Here is a 23368-nt window from a genome sequence, read left to right as displayed (position 1 = left end):
ATACCAATTCTGAGGTTAAACGCAGATTGAATTGAGGGCTGTTGTTTTCTTAGGATTAATGGAAACTGACACAAGTGAATTTTCATAATATATAGTACATTTTTTTAGACTGCTTCATGAGCTGATCAGCAAATATAAGCTGGTGAAGGATACTTCTGGGGGACATCCTTGACGGACTAGTGGCTAAGACTCTGTACTCACATTGCAGGGGACACTGATTCGATCCCTGGGGTAGGGAACTAAGATCCTGAGTGCCGCATAGCATGAAAGTGAAATATGAAAGTATTAATTGCTCAATCGTGTCTGACTCTTTGTGACCCCATGGACTGTAGCATCTGTCCATGGAATTCTCCAGGCAAGAATCCTGGAGTGGATTGCCATTCCCTTCTCCAGGGGATCTTCCTGACCCAGGGATCGAACCTGGGTCTCCCGCATTGCAGGCAGATTCTTTACCATCTGAGCCATCAGCATGGGGAAAATAAATAAATAGAGAGATGTTATAATAAAAAGAAAAGATCTTCTGGGTCATCAGACTTTTGTTTTGAATATAGATGTGGTTTAGCTTCTTTTCCTCAGTTACAGCATGAGGCAACTAATACTGTCTAGTTTTATTGTATATTTAGTTATTTTATTTCTTATGTTTATTTCTAAGGCTTATAGCCTTGTGAATCCCCAGTGATTTAAAAATCTTGGAATACTTTTTCTTAGCAGAATTTATGTTTGCTGATTATTTACTACTGTGTAGTTGACCTAAATGTTTAAAATTGGCTATTTAGTGATTATTAATAACAGTTAATAATAGTCTTTAAATGGTTCCTACTTTAGAAAAGTTCGTTATTATTTTGTTGCCTTTAAAAAAGATTTATTTTTTTCCTTTAAACTTTCAGCCTTTGAAGTAAATTTTATGGATGATGTAGGTCAAACTTTATTAAACTGGGCTTCTGCATTTGGAACTCAGGAAATGGTAAGCTAATAAATAAAAGTTAATGTTTTAAACCAAAGACAGACATGTTAATAAGGCAACTTTATGATTCTCCATTATTTTACAGGTAGAATTTCTTTGTGAAAGAGGTGCTGATGTTAACAGAGGTCAAAGGTCATCATCATTACATTATGCTGCATGTTTTGGAAGACCTCAAGTAGCAAAGGTAAAATCCAGGTTTTTAAATTATTAATTTAATATTTACATTGCTCTAAAATTAGAATAATATAAAAACTTTTATTTGGAGAAGCCATACTTATATACTGTCTTCATTCCTTCCGTTTAAATCTTTTCATTGTTTTTTTAATACAGGTACAAGCAAGAATATATATGCTTTTTTTTAATACAAAATGTAACATATATACTGATCTATACTTTGCTTTTTTCATTTAAAAATACACATTGTTATTATTTAATTATTGTTTAATGATACACCAGCTTCCCTGGTGACTCAGATGGTAAAGAATCCTCCTGCAGGGCAGGAGACCCAGGTTCTATCCCTGGGGTGGGAAGATCCCTGGAGAAGGGAATGGCTTCCCACTCCAGTATTTTTGCCTGGAGAATCCTACAGACAAGGAGTCTGGTGGGCTACTGTACATGGTGTTGCAAAGAGTTGGACACAACTGAGTGACTAAGTGCATATGCAGTACACATTGAGATCTCTCCCTACTAGTATATAGAGATCTTTTATTACATCTATATACTTAACCTGTGCAAATGTATTCAACCAGTCAGCTATTGCTGAAAACTTGTTTTTTCCCCTGATTTCTTTCTCCTGGTAATGAATAGCTTTATACATGTTTCTGTTATTTCTGTTTATCAATATAGCAGATATTCTGTTTGCAGAAGAATCATAATATCTTTGATTCTTACTTTAGCAAAGGACTTTTGTTGTTGTTTAGTTACTCAGTCGTGTTTGACTCTGCAACCCTATGGACTGCAGCACACCAGGCTTCCCTGTTCTTCACCATCTCCCGGAGTTTGCTCAAATCTGTTTTTTACATTTGTTTCTTTATTTTTTAGATTCTTTACATAAGTGAGATCATACAGTATTTATTTTTCTCTGTCCAACTTATTTCACTTAGCATGATACCCTCAAGGTCCATGCATGTTATCACAAATGGCAAGATTTCATCCTCTTTTATGACTAAATTTCATTCTATACGTAAATATACCATGGATCTCAGTTCCGGAACCAGATATCAAACCTGTGTCCCCTGCAGTGGAAGTGCAGAATCTTAACCATTGGACTACCAGGGAAGTCCCTTCTAGCATTATCATGGTGATTAGGAAAAAAATACATGAAAAGCACTTAGTATAGTAGTTGGCACATTGTATGTAGACACTTAAATGGTAGCTGCTATTATTGTCATGTTTATGTTGTTAATAAAATTTTTTGTTAATAACTTAGCCTTCTAGGTGATCTCTTCAAGCTCAACTTCTGTCAGCTTGAATTGGTTAATTTTTAGAGGAAATGATATTTCTAAGGGTAGTAAAAAATTTTATTGTACATTTTTTTTTAACCCATGCTGGTTTTCTTGTATCTGAGAGGGAGAAAAAGCCAAATGAATTGTATCTAATCTTAACCTATTTTGATTATATATTAGCCCACAATGAACTATAGCTGCCATTACTAATAATGATATAATAGGTACTCATTAAGCACTTACTCTGTGCCAGCCAGGGTCTTAAGCATTTAACATGTTTTATCATTCTTCTGGAGAAGGAAGTGGCAACCCACTCCAGTACTCTTTCCTGGAAAATTCCATGGATGCTGGAGCCTGGTAGGCTACAGTCCATGGGGTTATAAAGAGTTGGACACGACTGAACGACTTCACTTTCTTTCTTTCTATAGTTCCTTGTGGAGAAGGAAGTGTCAACCCACTCCAGTGTTCTTGCCTGTAGAATCCCATGGACAGTGGGGCCTGGTGGGCTACAGTCTATGGGGTTGCAAAGAGTTGGACACGACTAAGCAACTAACACACACACATCATTCTTCACAGGTTCTTCTGTTTTTTAATTGATTCCAAAATACTACCTCCCACCATACACATTTCAACATCTTTTAAATAGAAAAGTCTTAGAATTGGTGTTGGCCAGATAGAAGTTACAGCATAGTTATTATTACCTGTCCATGCAACAAAAATTGTGGAATGGATTTTAGTAACTTGGGTGAAAAATCCTGTCTGCTAGGGCACTTTCAGAAACTCTGTGTCACTAAACTTGTTATGGCACAGATGACAGCATTCTCTGTTGTACAGATTGAATACTAGTACCTCTGTTAAAGTAAAGAAATTGAGAGGAGAGGCTTGATGGAGAAGATGACAGGTTCAGATGTGAACATACTTAATTTGAGATGTTAATAAATAACTAAGTGAAATTAATCTATACTTTTTTCAAGATGTAAATAAACAACTTTAGAGTTGTGTGCAAAGGCAGAGATTTGAATTGATAGTCTGCTTGATTAAGCAATTCTGTAAATCTGCATTATGAAGGATGTGGATGCAGTTGAAGGTTGCAGAACTGTACATTGAAGGTGTCCATTGAAATAAGGTGTTGATCACCAACATCCATATTAAATGCTTTTCTTTTCTAGACTCTCTTACGGCATGGTGCAAATCCAGATCTGAGAGATGAAGATGGGAAAACTCCATTAGATAAAGCCCGGGAAAGGGGCCACAGTGAAGTAGTAGCTATTCTTCAGTCTCCAGGTGAGTAGCAGTATCTTTCCTTTTATGCCATCTGCTATTACTTTTCAGCTTCACTTCCATAAAAGTAGCTTTTTGTAGACAAATGAACTCCCTTATATAAGGAAATAATTAAAGTCAAGTGATTTTATACACATGGTCTTATATTTGATAAACCTATTACAGTGTACTGTCCTGTGTTCTTTGAGACTGTGGCTGCATGATTCCAAAAAGACCAAATCACAAGTTTAAGGGTATAGGAATGTCATAAAGAATAGTTGGTTGTTGTGTAGACAAAACACTTTGACCAAACTTTTAAGTTTTCATAAAGTAGATGAATGCAGAGTCTCTGAAACATTTTTAAAATTTTTCATGGGGTTGCAAAGAGTTGGACACAACTGAGCAACTGAACTGAACTGAGAGTGTCCAAATTTATCTCCTTAAGTTGTGATTCAACTCATTGGAGATACTAATGTTCTTTAGTATTTTTATGAACATCTTTGATAGATACAGTATTCTAATTTGATTATTGTTAATTAAGATAGCTATCATTGAGTACATTTTAATAATTTTTCCCTGAAAATTTTTCCAAAAAGTGTCTTTTATTGAACAATATTTGTCTGTAGGTGATTGGATGTGTCCAGTTAATAAAGGGGATGATAAGAAAAAGAAAGATACAAATAAAGATGAAGAAGAATGTAATGAGCCGAAAGGAGATCCAGAAATGGCACCTATATACTTGAAAAGGTTGCTGCCAGTATTTGCACAAACATTTCAACAGACTATGCTGCCTTCAATAAGGTAGTTATTCATACTATTTGTATTTACTAATTATGTAGTTTATCTGTCTCCCTTTTCCAGAAGAATGTGACATTGTTTTAATATTGAAAAGGTATGGTAAGAATAAAAATTAGATTGGAGAATTAAATCTTTCCTTCTGATGATCTGACTTAAGAGAAGTAATTTAGAAAATCAAGAAAACTTAACCTAACACAGTTTTTGTAACTCTCTGAATATCAACTCTAGAGAAAAATTTTAAGTACAGCTAACATTGAGCATTATGAAGGCCTTTTTGATAGTCATTGTAAGCCTGCCACTAGAGGAGTTAACCAAAGAATTAGGAAGAATTGGCCCTCTTTATCCTTGCAAGCTAATAAGGCTAAGTGGTAGATTAAACATGTAAATGGCAACCCACTCCAGCATTCTTGCCTGGAGAATCCCAGGGACGGGGGAGCCTAGTGGGCTGCCGTCTCTGGGGTCGCACAGAGTCGGACACGACTGAAGCGACTTAGCAGTAGCAGCCCTGGGAACATAAATGATTTAACAACTAATTGGCTGGGCAAATTGGAGATTTTATGCAGAAATGAGATTTCAATTGGGGTTTAAAGGATACTTGGAAGTTTTCTAGGGAGATAGATTTAGAAGGGTCAATGACAAGAATATGTACAAAGGCATGAAGTTATGAGTCATTTCATCCTGACATGCCCTGGTGGCTCTCCCTCTACGGTGTGTCCAAAACCTGCCATGTTTGTCCATCTGTTGCTAATACTCTGGTCCAAAGTACCATAGTCTGTAGTTTGGCTGCTATAGTTGCCTCTTACCTAGTCTTTCTCCTCTTTTTCTGTCTTGTCCCTCTATAGTCTTTTCCTACATATTAGGCTGAATTCATTTTTAAATCATGTCACATCACCTGATGTAAACCCTCCAGTAGCTTCTTCTTGTTTTAGTCACTAAGCCATGTCTGAGAGCTATGTCTCTTCTGCAACCCCACAGACTGTAGCCTGCCAGGCCCCTCTGTCCATGGGATTTTCCAGGGAAAAATACTGAAGTGGGTTTTTCCTTCTCCAGGGATCTTCCCGACCTGCGGATTGAACTTGCATCTCCTGCTTGGCAGGAGGATTCTTTTCCACTGAACCACTTGGGAAGCCAAGTAGTTTTTAATTGGCCTTAAATAAAACCTAACTCCTTAACATTCAGGCTTGGAAGGTGTCTTGTTTAAGTCCCAATCAGCTCTCTGATCGCATTTAGTACTATCTAACCCCTAGTCTATTGCACTTAAACTATGCTAACCTTTCTGTTTTTGAAACTTTCTATGTCCATTCTTACCTTGAGACTTTTGCACTTAGCTCACTTCGGTGGAGACTTGTCAGTATCCGGAGCCTTTGAATGATGGGTTGCTTGATTCAGGCCTCAGTTCAAATACTTATGTCCAGTGACAGTTTAACCCACCAGATTTAAATTTACCCCTAAGGCATTTTGCATATCAATCATAATATTTTACTGTCTTCACAGAATCCACACTGTCTGAAATCTTGGTCTTTGAGCTTTTTGTTTCATTCTCTGTCTCTAAAGCTGTGTTTAAGTGATATGAGGCAGTATTTGTCTTTCTCTGGCTTATTCACTTAGCACAATGCCCTTGAGGTCAATCCATGTTGTCACTTAATAGATTTTTTTAAAAATCCATTTGTCAAGTATGGATTCCATACTGATGCAAATTCAGTATGTATGAAAATGTTTAGACTCCGGGATCAAAGAATCCCTCTACTGAAGAAATAAAACTGTATAAAAATAATCTATAGTATATGAAATAATAATAGTGTTAAATATATTAAATAATAGTATAAAAATAATACTATTGTATTGATTGAAAAGTCTGTAAGCTAAATGCTCACAATTTATATAATACTGTTAAACAGGAAAATTTTATTTTATGTATATTATGCATGGTGAATTGGTTAAGAGATGAGTTTGAGTTGAGGCTCCTTTTTTTTTTTTTTTTTAATATTTATTTATTTATTTGGCTGCATCGGGTCTTGGTTGCGGCACTTGGAATCTTCGATCTTCATTTCAGCATGTGCTGTCTTTTAGCTGTGGCATGTGAGATCTAGTTCCCTGATCAGGGATTGAACCCCAGCCGCCTGCATTGGGAAGGCAGAGTCTTAGCCATCGGACCACCAGGGAAGTCCCTGAGTTGAGGCTCTTAATTTATTAGCTCTCTGACCTTAGTAGACTTACCTTTCTTTGTGACCCTTTTTTTTTCATCTGTAAAATTGAGCTAATAAAACTGCTTCATAGGGTTTGTTGGGTGGATTAAATGACATGTAAAGTTTTTAAAATACATACAAGTGTTCCTGGCTTATAATGATTCAGCATGATAGTGAGTGATAGTAGCCAGATAGGTAGACAACATGTGAACATTCTTATGTTATTTTAATTGAGATAAATCAAAACATAAAACTATTATTATACATAAATACTGATTTTACAACCATATATACATAGGTATTAACAAACACTGGAAGGAACTGATCCAGTTAGGCCAGTTTGTCCTCCTTTTGCCTACTGTATTCTGTTATGTACTTGAATTTGTAATAAAGGATATTTTAAATTTAAGGAATGCATAGTGTTACGAAATTCATCTAGGGAGAGTTGTGAAATACATGAAGGCCGCATTATGAGGGAATACATCTGCGTCACATGCCCCTCTTAGATCTTGGTAGTGATTTTTGCCTCTCCACCCTTCCTGTGGAGGAGTCACTTCAAAGGCATTGATATCTACAGCTTAGTGCTCAGACTATTGCTAGATGCTCAGAAAACGTGTGTTAAAAGAATTACTAACTTTTATGTAATAGACCAGTGTATTATCATTTTAATGTCTGTGGTTATTGTGTCTTCTACTTTAAAAAAACAAATTGCTTATTATAAAGTTGAGGTTAGTTTATGTGACATTATTGAGTATCTCCTATGCTCTGAGCAAAGCAGTAGCTAAATAGAAGGGAAAGGAGTCATGCAAGTTGTTAACAATGGGAATATTTGAGGGCATGGGGTTACTAGGGTCTCATTTAGAGAATATAGTTATAATGAACAGTCTTAAGTTTGACAAAGGATGAAAATGCTTGATTAAAAATTTGATTTCAATATAAACCATCAGATGTTTTAAGAGTTTTATGTTAGGAGTTATAGACACCATTTACCAGTAATGGTACCATTTTTGATTTTCTAAAATTATCATGGAATGTTAGCAGTAATGCTGCTTGAATATGAAATAGCACATGTAAGTAAATTACAAAAATAATTTGTTTTAATGAGCTCAATTAAGAATAAAAAATGAAATTACCTAAAAAAAAGAATGTATAACTAGTTTAATATTGTCTTAGTTTGATTTTGTATTAAAAATATTTTTTATTGGAGTATAGTTGATTTACAATGTTGTGTTAGTTTCTGCTGTACAGCAAAGTGAGTCAGTTATATAAACATATATCCACTTTTAAAAAATATTATTTTCCCATATAGGTCATTACATAGTACTGAATAGAGTTCCCTGTACTATTCAGTAGGTTCTTACTAATAGTATTCTTATATTAAGTATATTTTCAGCAGACTGTTTAAAACTTAAATTAGATATTTTAATTTTCATTATTATTATCATTTTTTTAATTTTAGCGTATCATGGCTACCTAAAAGTCCTTTTTTTTTTTTTACTTTTCAAGGAAAGCAAGTCTTGCTCTGATTCGAAAAATGATTCATTTTTGCTCTGAAGCACTCTTAAAAGAAGTTTGTGATTCTGATGTTGGTCACAATTTGCCTACAATACTAGTGGAAATAACTGCAACTGTTCTTGATCAAGAGGTAAGTTTATTGTCATTTTTTGAAACATCTATAGTTTTAATTTCATTAACTAGTAGTAAAATCAGTTGCATCCTAATTTAATTAAATCATTTTGTCTGTACAAATGAGTGCATTTGCCTATTCCATGCTGCTAAACTTATTTTTACCATTTTCTTTTAATTTCCTTCTTTTTTCTCCCCAGGATGATGATGATGGCCACTTGCTGGCTTTGCAAATCATAAGGGATTTAGTAGATAAAGGTGGCGATATATTTTTGGATCAGCTAGCCAGACTTGGTGTTATTAGCAAAGTGTCCACTTTGGCAGGTCCTTCCTCTGATGATGAGAATGAAGAGGAATCAAAACCAGAAAAAGTGAGTGGTATTGATTGCAATGGTATCTATCAGGAATAGGGTTTCTTTTGGAGAAATGTAGTTCCAATCATGACGGGTTTTGACAATTTGACAAAATAATGGCAATATGGAGTCATACTGTAGTTTTTAAAAATTTGGTCACTTTTCTTTTAAAATGTATCATGGATAAACCTTAAAACTTGCAAAAAAAGTTGCGTATAAAGAATATCAGGACATTCTCTATCCAAAATCACTAATTACTGACATTTTGCCCCATTTGCTTAATTACTTACAAAGACAATGTGTGTGCATGCTCATTTGAAATATATTATTTGAGGGAATTTTGTGGTGGTCTAATGGTTGGGACTCTGCGTTTTCACTACCTAGTGCTGCGTTCAATTCCTGGTCGGGGAACTAAGATCCCACAAGCCTCTCAGCATGGCCAGAAATAAAAATAGATAGAATAAAATAAAATAAATTGTTTAAGAGAAATAGGATACATTGTGTCCCTTTTTATACCTAAATTCTTCACCATAAAACCAGGACATTGTCTTATATAATCCTAGTATAGTTATCAAAATCAGGAAATTTAATATTTATTAAAAAAACTATCTAATCCAGAGACTTATTCTAATTTTCTGTTGTCTCTAATAGCAAACCCTGCCTGTGCCTACAACCTTCCTACCTCTCCACCTCACACTTGCAGAATCCAGTCCAGGAGCACATTTCATTTAGTCATCATGTTGTTCCATTTCTCAGCTTTCTCTTTTATAGCCCTGGCATGTTTCTGAAGAGGAGAGATCCCTTAATTTGGACAATGATCCTTACATTGTGTTTGTGCCATGTTTCTTCATGATTTGATTCAAAACACAACGTGTTTTTAGCAGAAAGACTATAGTGGTGATGTTACGGCGATTTTGGTGTAAAACCTGCCTTCTAAGAGGTGTATGATGTCTGTTTGCTTTCCTGCTGATAGTTGGATCAGTTTATCATGTCTGCCTCTACCAGGTTTCTGTATTGTAAAGATACTTTTTCCTTTTGTAGTTAGTAATTTATGAGGAGATAATTTTGAGACTGTGGAGATATGCTGTTTCTCATTAAACTTTTATCCACTGGTTTCAGTACCTATTGATAATTCTTGCTTTAGATTGCATGTCAAAAAATGCACTTTATCTGTCTCCACCGAGTGCCGGCAAGGGTTAAGTCCTGGCATTTAGTGAATGCTTCCTAAGTATTAGCGACTGAGTAATACTATTTTTGAGAGAATGATAGAGTATGGTTTGTAGTTGCAGAATCCTTCCTGGTTAAGGATGAATGTGTATATTTCCAAAATTACTGGACATTTAACATAAACCAAATAAGTGTTATCTGGGTTCATCCCCTTGGAATTCTTTCAAGAGATAGGTTACAGATTCCATCAGTCTTTGTAGAAATTAACAAGCAAATTCTACATTTATATGAAGATTATAGGAACCTGGAATAGCCAAAGCATCCTTTGAAAGAAAGCTGTAGTAACTAAGAAAGTGTGCTAGTGGTGTAAAAATAGATTAATGACCCACACATATATGGTCAATTGTTCAAATAAGTGCTAAGGTAATTCAGTCAGGAAAGGGTGATCTAAAAAATTATGCTTGAACAAGTGGATAACATATGCAGAAATATGAAATCTCGCCCCTTTTAACAGAGAATAAATCGTGAACTAACATTTGTGGGCTAAAATTGTAAGGTTTCTAGAGGAAAAAGAAGAAAATCTTAGTGACCTTGAGTCTGCCAGAGGTTTTTTAGATAGGGCATTAAAAGACTATATTATAAAAGAAGAACAACAAAAATCAGTAAATTGTTTTCATTAAAATTAAACTTTTATTCTTCAAAATACATTACTTAGAAAATGGCACGACAAGGCAGAAAATTCTTTGAGATTTTACTTGTCTGAAAATATCTTTTTTTTGGCCATGCTGCATGCCTTGTGGGATCTTAGTTCCCCAATCAGGGAGCAAACCTGTGCCCCCTGTCGTGGCAGCTTGGAGTCCTAACCACTGGACTGCTTTTGCCCCCCTGTTTTTTTTGGCAGTACTGAATCTTTGTTGCTATGCACATGGTCTTTTCTAGTTGGAGTATAGGGGCTTCTTTTCCATACGTGGTCTTCTCATTGCAAAGACTTCTCTTATTGTAGAGCACGGGTTTGTGGGTTCAGCAGTTATGGTGAACGGACTTAGTTGCACTGTCTTCCCGGACCAGGGTTCATACCTGTGTCCCCTGCATTGGCAGGTGGATTCTTAACCACTGGACTACCAGAGAAGTCCTGGCCTTGATTTTTAATGGACATTTTCAGTGCCTGCAGGGATTCTTGGCCAGCCTTTTTTTAGTACTTGAAGAGATACCCCATTGTCACTGGATGTGCATAGTGTTATATACTGTTAAGTTTGCCTTATTTTTTCATCTTGTTCCTTTGTGTATATTGAATCTTTTCTTTCTCTGGCTATTCTTAAGACTTTATAACTTGTTTTTAGCAATTTGTCTTTCATGTGTTTAGCTGTGTTTCAGAGAAGGCAGTGGCATCCCACTCCAGTACTCTTGTCTGGAAAGTCCCATGGACAGAGGAGCCTGGTAGGCTGCAGTCCATGGGGTCACTGAGAGTCAGACACAACTGAGTGTCTTCACTTTCACTTTTCACTTTGATGCATTGGAGAAGGAAATGTCAACCCACTCCAGTGTTCTTGCCTGGAGAATCCCAGGGACGGGGGAGCCTGGTGGGCTGCTGTCTATGGGGTCACACAGAGTCAGACACGACTTAAGCAACTTAGCAGCAGCAGCAGCTGTGTTTAGCTTGTATATGTGCATGCACATGTGGGGGTCTGCCCCGGCTCAGGATTATTTAATTTTCTCTGCTCTGTGGGCTTACAGTTATCATCAGATTTGGAAAAAGTCTCAACTATTGGTATGAAGATTTTCCATTATGGCTGTTTGGAATGCAAATGTATGATCATCATGTGTGACTTCTGAATTTTCCAGCTTATCGTTTTCAAATCATTCTTTGCCCAGTCTTATGTGTAACATCACTTATACACAGGTGGTCTGATACTCAGTAGAGATGTCCTGGAGACCACTTTGCACATTTCTAAGAGGTCTTTTTTGCTTGACTCCCTGATCCTGAACTCATCTACCATGCGTATTCCATTTGCCTTAATCTCTTCAAAGACAGATTTCCTTACACTGCTTTACTCTGTGTTCCCTTTTCTTAAGACCTTAACCAGAAAAACTGTCTGAGCCTAAGAGGCTTACCTTAGGCTTAGTTAATTGTTCCTGTTTTCTAGAGATCACTCAGTCCTGTGTTGCTTGTTGTCCGGTATCTGAAAACACTTTTTCATATATTTTCTCTGGTTTTTAATTTGTTTACAATGGATAGTCAAGCCTTAATCTTTATTAATCTCTCATGGTCTGGAGCACAAGTACTTACATTAGAGAAATTTATAATCCATATTTTGCAATCTTATTTTAGTGTTATAAACTACTACTGCTTCAGGGAAGAAACATGTGAAAGATGCATTACATTTTTAAAAAATATTTATTTATTTGGCTGTGTCAGGTCTTCATTATGGCACACTGGCTCTTCGTTGCATCATGCAGGATCTTTCATTGAGGTGCATGTACTTTAGTTGAGGTGCTCACACTCTGTAGCATGGAGGCTCAGTAGCTGTGGCATGGGCTTAGTTGCTCCATGCCATGGGGGATCCTAGTTCCCCAATCAGGGAACTAGGATGGAACCAAATTCCCTGCATTGGAAGGCAGATTCTTAACCACTGGACCATCAGGGAAGTCCCTTCAAGTTTTTTAAAGTATAATAAGTCTATAAAAGTTTAAAAATACTTTACCTATACATGCATACATGTACACACTTGCCAAGATCATATGTTGATGATGAATATTCTTAATATTTAATTGTTATCAACAAAATCAAAACTTTTAGGATGCCAGGCTAGTCAAACAATGTTTACAAATTATTATTTTTTAAATGTGTTATAACTAACATTTTTATCATTATAGGAATGATCCAGTACATTTGATTCACTTGGCTAAGGGTGGGGCCTTATAGTTTACTGATAAAACACATCTCTGATGGTTCTTTTACACTGCTAGGTTTGGATACCATTGATTTAGTGTAAATATCCATGTTTTTACAAATAATCTCTTAGGCCCAGGGATACGGTGAGTTTATCAAGTCATAGTTAGTTAGGTAATTGTGTTTAGAGCTAATCCATTTGTTTTCTTTACCTATATACCTAGAAATGTCATAACTTAGGTCATGTGAATTTCTTAACCATTTTTAAGACGGACTTGTAAGATGATAATTAGTTGAATCATAATACATGTTAAACTACAGGCAGATGAATATTATATTCAGGATGTTTTAATTCTAAATTTGATTCATGGTCATGTTTTTATAAATACTTACAAATATTTGAAATATAAATTATTTTCCACATTTCATTGAATAATTTTACACATTCAGGAAGATGAACCACAGGAAGATGCTAAAGAGTTGCAGCAAGGTAAACCATATCATTGGAGAGATTGGTCCATCATCAGGGGAAGGGACTGCTTGTATATATGGAGCGATGCAGCAGCCTTGGAGTTGTCTAATGGCAGTAATGGATGGTTTAGATTCATCTTGGATGGAAAACTAGCCACCATGTATTCAAGTGGTAGTCCCGAAGGTGGATCAGATAGTTCAGGTAATATTTTGTTTCTACAAAATCCCTTTACTAATTTCTATAATTTTGATAATTTGTTTTTCTGCTCATTTCTGCCACCATTGTCAAAGCAGTAGCATATCCTTGATGATCATATGGCCCTTTCTTTAATATCACCATAGAAAGTGATTGTACCATGAAAGCATTTCATGTCTTTCTGTTGTATGAGACAAGGATTACTCTCACCATGCTTTTGTGTAAAGGTGCCTCTCATCATGCAATAATGAATTGCACATGTTTGATGCTGTCTCAAATTGTATATTATCCCAAAAGCCAGAGGATTGTTTTTATGCCTGAACCTAAATAATAGCAAATCAGTGAGAGTATATCAAAGAACAAAACTTGAGTGAATTTTTTTTTAATAAAACTGATATTCCAGTAGGTAGTTTCATTTTTTTTAATGGTATATTTGAGAGGAATGAAGTTTTAAAACAAACATTTTGTCTTTATAGAAAGTAGAAGTGAATTCTTAGAGAAGCTACAAAGAGCACGAGGCCAAGTAAAGCCATCTACTTCAAGTCAACCTATACTCTCAGCACCGGGACCCACTAAACTCACCGTAGGGAATTGGTCACTAACATGTTTGAAAGAAGGAGAAATTGCTATTCATAACTCAGATGGCCAGCAGGCAACAGTACTGAAAGAAGATTTACCTGGATTTGTGTTTGAATCTAATAGAGGAACCAGGCATTCATTTACTGCAGAAACTTCTCTGGGTAAGTATGTAGGTATGTCAGTTTAGCAGAATAAGAATGAATGAATATGTTAAATTGCACATAAATTGTTAAATTTCACAAAATACATCCTGTGAAATGTCTTTTTTTTTTCTTTTTAAGGTTCAGAATTTGTGACTGGCTGGACTGGCAAAAGAGGAAGAAAACTAAAATCTAAATTAGAAAAAACTAAGCAAAAGGTAAATTTGTGGAATTTGATTTGTTTTGTCTTTTACACGGACATAGGGTTTTAGAGGTAGATTATTGGCAGTTCAGAAACTGAGGCATATAACATAGGCTACCCTAGTCTAATGTATTTTCAGTTTTCCTTTTTCAGTGCTCATTATCTCACTTTTCATAATATGTGTACATTTAGTTATTTTCTGTATATATACTAAACATCAATATTAAAATAGAAATAAAATTGATAAAGAATAAAATCTAAATTATTTTAAAATCATCTTAAGTTTTTAATGTCATCAAAGCTTTAAACTGATGCTTTAATTAATGATAGTAGTATTTTTAGTGATACATGGAGATTGAATATGCATTATTATATTTTGTAATCCTGATTAAGTACTTTGTGATAAAGCAGTTTGAATTCCTGGATCTAGACCCAGATAATTTGATACTTAGTTTAATGGCCATCTTAGATGAAGTCACCTCTCAAAAAGATACAGAAGCAAGTGTTATTGACTCATATTACTAATTTTTAAATTCTGTCCATTTAGTATACATTTTTAAATAAATCCATTATGTTTCCATCTGTCCTATCAATTGCTGTTGAATTTTTTTATTTTTAAAAAAGAAAGTAAAATTTCATAGTTAGATTCGTTATCTTCTGATGACACATTTTTATTTTACATATAATAATGATATAGGTTTTTCATACAGTATGTATGTAAAGAATGCCTTTGAGTGCTTGAGATGGGAGGGTACTTGTGTTTGTATGGCTTTGGCCATAGAAATAGTAGTAAGGGATTTTACTAGAAGCACTATATGATTTATGAAGGCATTACTTATTGCATATAATAATTTCCAGTTGTAAATGTAGACTCTGAAGCTACAGATTCCTTCTAATTCAGGATATCTTAAGGGCATTTGAGGAAGAAATATCTCAATTGAAGGTAGCCATTATATGGTAAAAGGAATTTGGACTAAATACAATTTACTTTTTTCATGGTAGTTATGTTCTGTAAAGCTTCTGTGAATTGCTTCTTGGAGAAATAACAGGTGTAGGTTCCTGTGAGGCTGTGGTCACACTTTTTAAGTTTTTGCTACACTGCATACACATGCCCACAAATAACTGTGAAAAGTGCTACAAGTATTGATTTGTGGATTACAAATAAATTTGAGTGACTAGTTGATTTCACAGGTATGAAATTCTCAAATGATGAAGCTGAACTCTTAAATTCTTTATAAACTACCACTCAGCTATCTCAGGAGCTTTTTGGAATAAAATATGAAAGTGTTAGTTGCTCAGTTGTGTCTGACTCTTTGCGACTTACGGACTGTAGCCTGCCAGGCTCCTCTGTCCATGGAATTTTCCAAGCAAGAATATTGGAGTGTGTTGCCATTCCCGTCTCCATGGGATCTTCTCAACCCAGGGATTGAACCTGGGTTTCCTGCATTGCAGGCAGATTCTTTACTGTCTGAGCCACCAGGAAATTATATTAACCACCCAAATCTAGATTAACTCACAGGGAAATGAGCTTTATAATACAAAAGAAAAGTAAATCAAAGAGAGCATAGTCTCAGTCCTCTAATTTAATTTTCTTAAATAAAATACAATTATTCATTCAGTTTCTTGAAATCAGTAGTAACTCAGTGATCATGTGGTTATTCTTGTGTGCATGAAAGCTGTATGTGTCAAAATACACTAACTTTAGGTAAAAATAATTTTATTATAAAGTAATAGATAAAATATAAAAAATAATTTTGTATACACAGTTTTAACCTGTTTTTATTTCTTAATACTGTTTATAAAGGAATAGTTTCTTCACTGTTGCCCGATATTCAGAACTTACTTACCTTTTAATTCTGAGAGGCATACTAAAATAGAATAGTAACTTATTATTATTTCTTGTAGAGAGCAAAATTTTTTCTATTAACATTACAGCTATGCTAGGTTAGTTTGTGATATAAATGAAATTGTAATAAATCATAAAAACAGCGTTATGTACAAAATTTCATCAGACCCAAGCCTTGGACATGTGTGGGTTCCTCTCTCAAATAATATTACTTTAATTTAAATGAGAGCTAATTAGTGCCCAAAATGGCAGTAGTCATTCTTGCTCTTGATGTAATATATAAATATATGAGCATCATATTTTGTGTGAATAATATAATGTAAATAGAAGAAAGACATATCAAGTTAAAATATACCCTGGAATGTTAAAAGGTTCAACTTCAGTTGATGGAATTATAGATAGCTTAATTTTCTTTTCTTTTTTCTCTCCTTTATTTTTGCTTATTTGTATTTTCTTATTGGTTCACTATCAAACAGATTGTTAAAAAAGAGCCAAGTTACCTTTTATAGCTTTAATTTTATTTAAATGAAATAAGCATCTATTTAGTATATGAACATAAAGTTTGAATAACCAAAAATTAAAACTATATGTTCTTTGTCTAAAATCTGCTAGAGTGGTTTTTTAACCGTTAAATCTTTCTGATGTACATGCATAGAAGTAGTAACATTTTTGCATCTTGAAACTGGCCAAACATCTTAACTTTAAAGGTTATATATTTAAAAGGAAGATTTGGTAAAATTATTAATTGTAGTAAAAGTTCACATTTACTATTTTTATTTTGGTAGGTACGAACTATGGCTCGAGATTTATATGACGACCACTTTAAAGCTGTTGAAAGCATGCCTCGTGGAGTAGTGGTAACACTCAGAAACATAGCAACTCAGTTAGAGTCATCTTGGGAACTTCATACAAATAGACAGGTATGTTAGCCTGTAGATTTTATGACATGCAGTGATCTTAATTTTTCTTCTTTATCCTTACTATTCCGGATATTGATTAGGGAGTCAGCAAATTATCACCCATGGGTTAAATTTTGTATGGTTTTGTTTCTAAATGGTTGAACACATACCAAAAATGAGAACAATATTTCATGATTTCTGAAAATTATATGAATGTGTAAAATTGTTGTTCTGTAGTAGTTTTATTGCACACAGCCACACTCATTTATTTCCCGTTGTCTGTAACTGCTATAGGGGCTGCAATGACAGAGTTAAACAGGTGTGACCAAGATACGTGGCCTGTGAAGCCTGAGATATTTATAATCAGCCCTTTACAAACAAGGTTGCCAAGTGTGGTAGAGAAAATTTGCATTAATAATTTGAATTTCTTAATCTTGTTTAATGTCTAATTTCATGGTAATTGATGTTCTGATAAATTAAGTATATTAAGACCTGTTGGTTTTTTATCATCATCCTTATTTAAAATTTCTTTTTTCTTTCAGTGTATTGAGAGTGAGAACACTTGGAGAGATTTAATGAAGACAGCTTTAGAAAATCTGATTGTACTTTTGAAGGATGAAAACACAATTTCGCCATATGAGATGTGCAGTAGTGGCTTGGTGCAAGCGCTTCTTACTGTTTTAAACAATGTAAGTAGTACAGAATCAAGTGTATAATTAGAAAATTATTTGTAGCTACACTTTTGACAGAGCAAGGTTTACTTTATTTTGTCAAAGAGTATTAAAAACTGTAGTAAACGTTAACATCTATAATTTCTCCAGCCATTAAGTTTTATCAGTAGTTTGAGCCAGTTGAATTAAACAATTGAGTTTAGATTTTTTTTAGTTACCTGATTATAATTTATTCAAGATTTGTTTGTAAAAAACACTTTAACATTATTCCCTGCTCTGATTTCCTCATAACTTTTGTAAAACAGAGTTAGTCTGTAGGCCTTTTTAAATACCTAAAATATTTGGATAAGATTAAGTTATGAGCAATGACAATTTAGGAAGTTCATGTGAATATTTGATAGGTATCAATATTTATCAGTAGCCTTATATTCCCTTCAGTTTAGTCTGTGTTAATCTCTTTATTGTGATTATTTTTTTCCTTTATTAAAATTATCTTGATGTATCATCACTTTACGTGACTTAATAATGTCTATGAAATCATTTTTTTTATATACCAGTCATATTTTTTCTAATACTAATTAATGTAAATAGTACAATTAAAATGTTCATAAATAATCTGAAAGTAGCTTGTATACACTTTGAGGAAAGGAATGTAATTGCTGTCCATTATAACATTGAAGATATTGGAGAAGGAAATGGCAACCCACTCCAGGGTTCTTGCCTGGAGAATCCCAGGGATAGGGGAGCCTGGTGGGCTGCTGTCTATGGGGTCGCACAGAGTTGGACATGACTGAAGCGACTTAGCAGCAGTAGCAACTGGTCATATAATAAAAAATTTTAATTGAAAGACAATAATGATTTTCCTTAGATTGTATTGATAATTTTGTAATGTATATTAGTATTCATCTTTGGTATTTTTTTATTAATTTCAATATCAGCCATAAAACTTTTTTTTTTTTAAAGAGCATGGATTTAGATATGAAACAAGATTGTAGTCAACTGGTAGAAAGAATAAATGTTTTTAAAACAGCCTTTAGTGAAAATGAAGATGACGAAAGGTAAGTCCCCAAATTTCTTCTAATTTCATGTTTAAAGTGTTTGTAAGTTGATAGGTTTCCTTTGAAATAGTCTATTATAGTGTTCATATACAAAGTAGGTACTTTTTTATTCAGTACAAGAGTAGCTTATAAATACATAAAAAGAAAGATTTTTAAAAAGTATTTTTTAATCTAATGGAATAAAAGAAAAAAATCCATGTCTGCTGTGAATGCAGCTGACCACTTATTTAAATTAGATAATCTTTAAGATACAACCAGACATCTAAACACTGATTATATATTTGATGATATTAAGTAGGAAGTACTCATTCCTTTTAGGTGTGGTGATGCTATGATTTTATTTTTTAAAACTTCTGTAGAGGTACATACTCAAGAGTATTTCTGGGTGAAATGCTTTGACATTTTCTTCAAAATACATGGAAAGGGGAGAAATGATTGGGGATATAGCTAGAAATCCATTGGCCATTAATAGGTAACTTGAGCTGGGTTGTAAGTTGATAAAGGTTCATTCTGTGATTTAACTTACTTTTGAATGTGATTGAATTTTTAAAATAATAAGTGAAATTCAATTCTATTAATTTTAAAAACCATTTTAAATGAGTGTGTATTATATGTATATATAATCATTTATTGAAACATTAGTCTATTAAACATATTAACTCTTTGCAAATTATTGCTAATACTGAAATATACTTGTCTTGGTGGAAATGTTTTTTTATATAAATTGCTTTAAATAGTTTTAGTGAGTTGATGATTTTTTAAAACTTCTTGATATAACTTGTCATGTTATTTGCCAGAAATATTTTACCAGTGTTGCCTTGCTAACAATACCATCATTTTCCAAACTTCACTGCTTTATATATTCTGTTATATGTATCAAATATTATATAATGAAATTTTTTAAACTTTAAAAAATAAAATACACGTTAAATTATGCATTACTTTGAATGCAGTTGTGAAAGTTTCATATGAAAAGTGAAATATTTTAGTAAGTAAAGAAATTGAGTTATGAGATTATCTTTGCTTACTCAGTTATAGTCTAATGCAAAACTAGACTTCACTTTGCATTAATACAGAAAGTAGGAGTCTGTATGAGGTTGGCGATTGCAGATCCTGTATGAGGTTTAGTTTGAACTTATGTGGGAGTTCTTAACAATTGATTGTTTTCCTAGCCGACCAGCTGTTGCATTAATCCGAAAGTTAATAGCTGTGCTAGAGTCTATTGAACGTCTACCTCTCCATTTGTATGATACACCAGGATCCACTTACAACCTCCAGGTAACCATGAAAATGCAATTGCTGTTATTGCTAAATACATTTAGAAGCAGTCTTACTTTTCTTAAAAAAACAAAATAAAAAATATGTTTTATTTTATTAAAAAAAGATTGTGATTGTTTAAACATTGTGACAAATCATTGTTTAATGATTGTTTAATAGTTAAATTCTTCAACGCTCAGTGCCTTTTGATTGTTCTTTTTAATGACTCTTGAATGTATTAGTATTTCAATGTTTATTTTTAGTAGTAAATCATATTTAATAGATCATAAGCGGAAAGTGACACTCTCAGTTGGAAAGCAAAACAGAAAATCCTATTGTTTTAGAGTTAAGTCCCATCTGTTTATGAATTAAGTCCCTTCATCTCTGTGTGGAACTCAGTGTGTAAGAAAATGTGAAAATGTTTCTGGCACGATTTTTTTTTCTTGTTTTCTGTATGTCATTAAGTAGAGATGGCCTTCCTTAGCTGTTTCTGTTGATTCTTTTGGAAATCTGCCATTATCACATGGTTTCATAAAAAGCCTATTTTCTTCCTAAATATTATTTGGTTGTCTTTCTTATTAATTCATTAAATTATCCTTATGTTAGCATCTAGTGTCCCAATATGAACAAATAAATATTCTTACTGCTAATATCCCAAAACAGATCTTTACCTTTTCTGTAGGTTACTTTAGTATTTACTTACAGATTATTTGGGCTTGAGTCTTGCTTTTGTTTGACCTTTTCTGCATTTCTCTGCATCAAATAGTTTCTTTTAAATACAGCCTTTAATAAGTGACTAAAAAACTATATTTGCACTAACAATGCCTACTCAATACAAAAAACTTAGCATTCCCTCAAGAACCCATTAGTGTTACCAAAGGCACTAGATTTCCAGACTAGAAATTGTTCAGAGAGTTATAGTATTGTTACTATATCTGACATGGTACATATATTAAATAAGTTGTAGAGGTCTACTTTTTGCTCTACTTCAAACAGAACATTATAGAGGAACAAGGGGATTTTTGTCTATTATTTTAAAGGTTTTATCTTTGATAGGTGAATGAGATAGAAATAGTCTCAAAGACTGGAGATCTCCCAGCTTATACAGTCATAGGAGCACCAACATGTTTTATTGTATGTGTATCATTTCAGGAGACTGTGCACGATACAAAGACAGGAAAGCTAGGGATGTGCCCTCTGTTAATTTTGTAGTCTAAAATACTCCTTAAATGTACATATAAATGTTTAATTCTGTGGCTATAGAAATTAGTTAAAATTTATACAGAAATGAAGCACATACTTGTTTTATTTACTGAAACATTGGATTGGAAGCTATTAAAATGCCTTGTATTCTTTTAGTTTATTAGCCATAGATTATTTAATATATTTTCACTTTAATAGCATAAGTTAATTAGCTGCTTTTTATAACTTACTTGGAAAATTGCAAGTTATCAGTTAAGGCTGTAATATTTCTGTTAATCTGTTAAGTGATTTATAATAATTTTATTTAAACCATGTATGTTTGAAGTTGTTTAGAGATCAGTAGTTTGTTTGTTTCTTGAAAATATTACTTATTCAGTGAACTTCTTTAAAACATTTTGTAGGAAACAGATACTGATACTTCCTTTATGGTTATACTTTATTCATCTCAGTTGCTGTGTTATCTAACATTTCTCATTTTCAAAATGTTAAGATAAAAGCACAGTGTTCCCTGAAGCATTTTAATCATTTCTGTGTAGATACTTACAAGAAGATTAAGATTTCGGTTGGAACGTGCACCTGGTGAAACTGCCTTAATAGACAGGACTGGCAGAATGTTGAAGATGGAACCCTTAGCCACAGTTGAATCTCTGGAACAGTATCTCTTAAAAATGGTGAGTTTCTAGCAAGGACATGGTGTGAAATAAGCTTTTTTTGCTGTGGTTTAGCCCTTTAGAAAAGTGGTTTGGGAATTCCATTTTAGTTTAGACTATGAATGGTTTCTTCATAAAGATGTCTATTATAGTTATTTGTACTACTAAAACAGTGAGCAAAAACTTAATGCTAATAAGTAAAGGAATATCAATTTGGTAATTATTTCAATTAGTTTGACTATTATTTGGCTATCATAATATACAGACTGATAAGAGAAAAATGGTTTTGTATGATTGAGACTTTCTTTTACTCTTTCTGTTGAAATAATAGACTAAAGAAATACTCTGATATTAATAGTGGGGTGCTACGGTTAGGGAATTTTCTAGTTCTTTTTCTTTTTAAAATATTTTTTAATGAATATTGATTATTTTAAAAAATCACATTAAAGGGTTAGGAACAAAGTGGGCAGTGAACTTCAAAATATCATCATTAAGGTGTCTTCCATATTTTCTTTGGTTAGGTAGCAAAGCAGTGGTACGATTTTGACCGATCTTCATTTGTTTTTGTTCGAAAATTAAGAGAAGGCCAAAATTTTATATTTCGGCACCAGCATGATTTTGATGAAAATGGAATCATTTACTGGATTGGAACAAATGCCAAGTAAGTCACTCTGTTTAATGTAGATTGAAAATAATTCACCTGGAAAAGAAATCTAGGTAGTAGAAACCATTCTGAATATTCTGTCATTCTAGGAATTTCATCTTTTAGGTTAAATTTAAGACCATCCAAATTTTTCTTTTTATGAAGAAAAGTTGCTTAAATTATTAAATATAGAATTTTTCTTAATATAATTTTATGTGGAAAAAAGGTAGTCTGAACAAATGCAGTTATTTTAAAAGTGGTAACTGTTAACACTGTGTAAGAGTATTTTCTTTGTTTTTATGTAGAACTGCATATGAATGGGTTAATCCAGCTGCTTATGGACTTGTAGTAGTAACATCATCAGAAGGACGAAATCTACCTTATGGCCGCTTAGAAGACATATTGAGTCGTGACAATTCGGCTTTAAATTGTCATAGCAATGATGATAAGAATGCCTGGTTTGCCATAGATCTGGGTCTCTGGGTGATACCATCAGCATATACACTTCGTCATGCTCGTGGTTATGGAAGGTCTGCACTGAGAAATTGGGTTTTCCAGGTATCCAAAGATGGACAGAACTGGACTTCTTTGTATACCCATGTTGATGACTGCAGTCTCAATGAACCAGGGTTAGTTGAGGAGTCTTTGTAAATTGGAAAACTCAGTAAAGAGCTTTGTTTATTTTTATAACTGTATCCTTTTAGAGCTCTCTATTTTATGAGATACTGAAACAAGATTTTCTTGGTAAAAATACCTCTTGGTACTGTAATTTAGGTGTTAAAACTTTGAAAAGTGACTTTATGAAAGCCATCAAATTCTTTAAACTTTAGTAGAAGCTGAACTTATTTAAAAAGAAGTTGATAC

At 33.6% G+C, this 23368-nt stretch overlaps 1 protein-coding gene across 18 annotated transcripts in view; it reads left to right on the top strand.

The window, feature by feature from the left end:
* The window catches only part of HECTD1 (HECT domain E3 ubiquitin protein ligase 1), a 73899-nt gene that overhangs the window by 21288 nt on the left and 29243 nt on the right, over window positions 1-23368 (top strand). For all 18 annotated transcript variants that reach the window (XM_060401749.1, XM_060401746.1, XM_060401747.1 and 15 more), the window contains exons 7-22: window positions 888-964; window positions 1050-1148; window positions 3579-3693; window positions 4296-4470; window positions 8160-8298; window positions 8480-8650; window positions 13140-13362; window positions 13833-14096; window positions 14217-14293; window positions 16909-17043; window positions 17565-17711; window positions 18657-18751; window positions 19924-20029; window positions 21748-21882; window positions 22383-22522; window positions 22810-23133. In XM_060401749.1, the coding sequence (XP_060257732.1) occupies window positions 888-964; window positions 1050-1148; window positions 3579-3693; window positions 4296-4470; window positions 8160-8298; window positions 8480-8650; window positions 13140-13362; window positions 13833-14096; window positions 14217-14293; window positions 16909-17043; window positions 17565-17711; window positions 18657-18751; window positions 19924-20029; window positions 21748-21882; window positions 22383-22522; window positions 22810-23133 (2422 nt within the window). The remainder of the gene's footprint in view (window positions 1-887; window positions 965-1049; window positions 1149-3578; window positions 3694-4295; window positions 4471-8159; window positions 8299-8479; window positions 8651-13139; window positions 13363-13832; window positions 14097-14216; window positions 14294-16908; window positions 17044-17564; window positions 17712-18656; window positions 18752-19923; window positions 20030-21747; window positions 21883-22382; window positions 22523-22809; window positions 23134-23368) is intronic.

The sequence above is a fragment of the Ovis aries genome, chromosome 18 (assembly GCF_016772045.2).
Source record: "Ovis aries strain OAR_USU_Benz2616 breed Rambouillet chromosome 18, ARS-UI_Ramb_v3.0, whole genome shotgun sequence".
In the NCBI taxonomy this organism is placed as follows: Eukaryota; Metazoa; Chordata; class Mammalia; order Artiodactyla; family Bovidae; genus Ovis; species Ovis aries.
The sequence above is the reverse complement of the archived record's forward strand: the minus strand, read 5'-3'. Positions and strand labels throughout refer to the sequence as shown.